This window comes from Morone saxatilis, unplaced genomic scaffold, assembly GCF_004916995.1.
Source record: "Morone saxatilis isolate NCDOM2014 unplaced genomic scaffold, NCSU_SB_2.0 Contig12, whole genome shotgun sequence".
In the NCBI taxonomy this organism is placed as follows: Eukaryota; Metazoa; Chordata; class Actinopteri; family Moronidae; genus Morone; species Morone saxatilis.
Window position 1 is genome coordinate 14,878,406 of NW_023339674.1, and position 5,088 is coordinate 14,883,493.

Consider the following 5,088-nt stretch of genomic DNA (forward strand, 5'->3'; position numbering starts at 1 on the left):
TCATGATTTATTTAAGTCTGCACTTTGCCGCATTTTGTTTTTATTGGTAAACCAACTTTTCCATCTAAAGCAAGAATGAAAAACTATTTAAAGCACTAATTTTTATCAGGAATTGGCGTAGTCCATAAAGAGTGAAAGATGAAAAAAAACATGACTGAATGACAATGTTGCTCCTTATCTGATGGATGCGTAATACACTTACACATTCACCCTATCAACTTAAAGGACAAATGTGTCAGATTTAGTGGCATCTAGCAGTGTAGTTGTAGATTACAACACCCTCGCCTCCCATTCCAAGAGTGTAGCAGAAAAAGGGCCCCTATCTAGAGCCAGTGTTTGGTTTGTCCATTCTGGGCTACTGTAGAAACTTGGTAGTTTAACATGGTGGACTTCATAGAAGAGGACCTGCTCCCCCTGTATGCCTGTATGAAAACGGCTCATTCTAAGGGTCAAACCTTCTTGTTTTTATTAGACACTAATTATACACCAATTACCCATGAATATTACACTCCATTTCTGCTAATGGATCCTTCTAAAAAACATTGGACCTAACTGATAGTAAAGATTTCCTCACACTTAGATCCATGCAATATATCACTTAATTTAGCAAGCTTTCTATCAGAGACAGAGTACAGAATACAACAATAAACAGGGAGGTACAAATAACCCCTTAATCTTTGGTGCAAAACACCTGTGTTCACCCTTGTGGCAGAAGCTCCATATCTTGGGAAATTTAGTTTCTAAGTACTGTACAGTACACACTGGACCTTTTAAAAGGTGATTATATGTCTGTGTTTTGCCATCAGGTGGCCAAAACATTATTGCAGCTTTTTAAGACTGGTCACAGAGAAGAAGTCCTTCTCTTGGCACTTTAAGGCAGAACAAGGTGAAAAGTTATGTTAAGTCAAGTTACTATCTTAAGTTGTGCATAACGGTTGAAAACACTGACTTGAAACATTGTATGTAAATGAATGTATCACCTTTACTTCTTTTAATACTGCTTCAAGAAAAGACCACACATTCAAATCTAGGACGAAGCCAATTACGTTTTTCACAAGTTGCCTTTTACAATAATGATAAAGTCTTTTATTAGACTGATACTAATCAGTTCTTGCACTTCCGTCATGTAGTGGTTAAAATTAATCTGATATACAGCACAAAGCTGTAGCCCTAGTGTGTGTGTGTGTGTGTGTGTGTGTGTGTGAGAGAGACAGAGATAGTTCAGCTACCCAGTAACCGTCTTGTAGCATTGACTTTTGGCTGGAAGAGAAGCCTGTTGCCGTGGATACCTCTGTCTTTCTATCTTCATTTTCTCTCTTTACTCCCTTTTCTTACCTCTCTCTCTCCCCTGTCTCTCCCCTGTCTCTCCCTTCATCTCCTTTCCCCCCTCCTCCTGTTTGTTGTGTTTGTTTGTGGGAATGCAGGGTGTGGTGACTGGCTGCTGCTGAGAGCTCTCAGTGAGACTAAAGTGATGTGTTTTGTAGGGAAGTGTATCAAAAGACACGAGCAAAAAACAAGCTAAAAAACAACCCCAGACAGATATTATGCAATTGGAATTTTTGCTATTTGTTTTCATGCTTGTCATTCATTGGTTGCTGATGGCTGCTATCGTTTTGTTTTTCCAAAACCTGTCAGCGATTAACTTGAAATCACCGAGTCAATCTGTGGCGCAGCCAAGGTTTAAGTTAGAATCCCTGCGGGCTGGTGGGAGTAAGATTGTATTTGCTCTGTTTATTTAGCTTCTCATTGCTCACATGTCCCTGAGTAACCCTGCTGGGTACAGCTGCCAGCGCAACATCGATCTGTCCGGTGTCAATCTTATTTGGCCTCATTGCCTCCTCTTCACCCACCGGTTTCTCAAGCTTCTGACTCTCTATGTAACCATCATCTTCTCTTCCACTGATCACCCTTCATCCTCCTTATCACTTTCTCCTGTGTCATTCTTCCCTGTTATCTCCGCCTCCTTCTTCCTGCCGCTCTCCCTCCCTGTCACCACTCTGCAGATTTAAGCTTCCTTCCTTCCTACCTCTTCTCTACATAACCAGGAGAAAGGGGGACTGCCCACGCAGAGCATTAGATAAAGAGCACATTGCTGGCTTAGCTCAACCCCAGAGCAGCTGGAGTTGAACCAACAACCAATACAGGTCCCATTGAACAGGCAGTAAAGCTTGTAGTAAGAGTGACCCTGTTTATAGGATCACGTCTCAGGCCCACCCACTCATCCCTTCTCGATAAGCCTTCTGTTGCCTCTGTGTGTGTGTGTGTGTCGCTGTCTGTTGCAGCTGACCCCAGATAAGGTACAGCCTGTGTCTGTTTGTGTCCATGGCCCCGGGGCTTATAACATGCCAGGTTAATTCTGTTTCATACAGAGGAATCAATGTTGGTCTGTCTATCTGTGCTTACATGACACTGTAATTGCAGTGCTGCTAGGACTCATTTACTGTAATTAACTCAATTATTTTTCCCAATCGTGTATGTGAATCTTTTCTATTCTAAGTGTATAGACATTCTGTGCTCTGTATAGACCATGCTGTTTATTATACTAAACACATTTCCTGAACTAATATTGTGTTCTGATTAATAGACCTCATTGCAGATGTGTTTGACTGTGACCTAGAAACCTGTTTAGGGCTTTCTCTGTTTCTGTCCATTTGCTTTTCTGTGAACAATTTATGTATCACCAGGACCAGTGTGCAGAATTTAGCGACATCTAGTGGTGAAGTTGCAGATCGCAACTAACTGAATACATCTCGCGTCTGTATTTGACACCCTAGGAATGAGAACAGTCTGTGAAGTGAACTTATAAAAAGCATGACTGTAGGCTCTATCTACTGCCAGTGTTTGGTTTGTTAATGCTGGGCTACTGTATAAACATGACGGTTCAACATGGCGGCCTCTACAGAAGGCAACCCACCGCGTCTGTAGATAAAAACTTCTCACTGTAAGGTAACGAAAACACGACGGTTCCTATATTCAGGTGATTATACACCAAACATACCTATAAATATTATATTTCTGCCAATAGAGCCTCCTAAATGTTACACACTGGACCTTTAAAACATGAGTATATGTTCATGAACTGTTTTTACATATTCATGTTTTTTTGTCTCATCCTTTAAATGAACATATTTTACCAGACACTCAACATTAGGTCAGTCAAAAGTTCCTTAACTTCAGCCTTCTACTCCATTTGAGTACATGATCCTCACCACCATCATCGCCAACTGTATCGTCTTGGCTCTGGAGCAGCACCTTCCTGGAGAGGACAAAACACCCATGTCTAAAAGACTGGTGAGATATTCACAAACATAATCATCTGCACACACAACACTTCTCACTTTCCTGTCGAGTTGCTGAAATGAAAAAATAAGTCTTAACTGCCTCTGATGGAGCCTATAGATCTTCAGAAAACCCAGACATGACACCTGCATGCACACTGCTTCCATTTCCAGTTCGGTGCAAGTTAATTATCACTCGGATCATCTCTTGCTTTGCACTTACAGGAGAAGACAGAGCCATACTTCATCGGGATGTTCTGTTTTGAGGCTGGGATAAAGATCATTGCCCTGGGCTTTGTATTTCATAAAGGCTCCTACCTCAGGAACGGCTGGAACGTCATGGACTTCATTGTGGTCCTCAGTGGGTGAGTCGAACAGTGTGTGTGTATATATTGGGATGCAGATCTGTGAAACAGGATTAGCGTGAATGAACTGAATGGGATGGTGATCCTGTGAGATTTACTGTGTTACCCAGCGTTCTTGTGTTCTTGTTTAAGGTTGCCAATTATTTCTTGCTGGTCTTGTTGCTCAGCTTGAACAAACAGTTCTTTGTTGCTTGTTGGTCTTTGCTGAATATTAATACCTACTCACTTGAGACTTTTCCTAAATTTTTCATTCGCAACTGCCAAATTAAAAGCGATCCAAGGCCTGTGAAGAAAAGTGACACAAGGAGGTTGTTTAATAGAGTTTTGTTAACCTTTGACCCTTCAATATTTAAAGTTTGGTGTTGGCAAATCTGATTATTGTCATATTAACATATTGTTTTTTTAAAATTTGTAAAAATGTGTTTTGTTACACTGAAGATCTGCTATCTTAACTTGCCAATCACCAACACCAATCTCCATATACACATAAACACTTGCCACTGGTTAATTGTAGTTGGTTCAGATTATTTTCTCATTTTTTATTTGACCACATCAAGTATTTACTATTTGCGCTTCATTTCCTGCTCAGGGAAGGATCATATGTTAGTTTACATATTCATGAAGATACCTGTGTCTATAGAGAAGAAATACTAATTATCGAGAACCATTTCATGTCACTTGACTTTGTCACACTCAAACAAAACGTTTGGCTACCTCATCTAGTGTTGAATACATCCATCCATCCCTCTCAGTTTTACTAAATCTTATTTAATTTAATGAATCAAAGTAACTGGAAAATGTCAAACTAGTCCAACTAAACTATCGCTGTGTCCAAAATCATTCCCTTTTTCTTTTTTTCTACCACTAAATGCCTCGATGTATAATGAGTAGCAAATTAAGATTTTGGACACAAATGACTTACTGTCATATTATGACGCATCTATCAAAGTTAAGGCATTGCATTGTGGAACTTGCAAAAACTAGTGTACATCTTAAGGGCACTACATTGTAGACATTTCCAAGTGTATATACTATAGAAATAGTTGTTTCTCAATCATAGATGTGGAAGAGACAGAGCCCTAGCTAACAAATAGGCAGAAACAACCTGTTACTACCTGAGCACCATGTTGGATTAATGTAAAGCTGTTGTTGAGCTCCAGTCAAACCACAAGCAGCTGTGGACTGAAATCATCACCTCACTCTGTGTACTTACAATACATCAATTACATGGCAGTTAAAGGCCCAGGGGGGCTTACGTTCACCAGCTAGTCTGTTCTATGGGGGAAAGGTGTTACATTAAAGGCCATTTTACAGTAGGTATCTTCTGAGTGGAGGTAGGTGCCTCACTGTCAGAGCAGGGAGAGGAAATGTTTATGATTTCAAAGGAGGAGCTTGTTGAGACAGCAGATTAACCTCAACACCTCTCTTTCTCTTTCACACACACA

General features: G+C 40.4%; 1 protein-coding gene across 1 annotated transcript in view; it reads left to right on the forward strand.

Annotated features, from left to right (window-relative positions):
• LOC118322342 (voltage-dependent R-type calcium channel subunit alpha-1E) overlaps positions 1 to 5,088 on the forward strand; it is an 88,363-nt gene that overhangs the window by 29,913 nt on the left and 53,362 nt on the right. Inside the window, 2 exon segments of the mRNA XM_035654000.1 lie at positions 3,186 to 3,291; positions 3,504 to 3,643. Of these exon segments, the coding sequence (XP_035509893.1) occupies positions 3,186 to 3,291; positions 3,504 to 3,643 (246 nt within the window).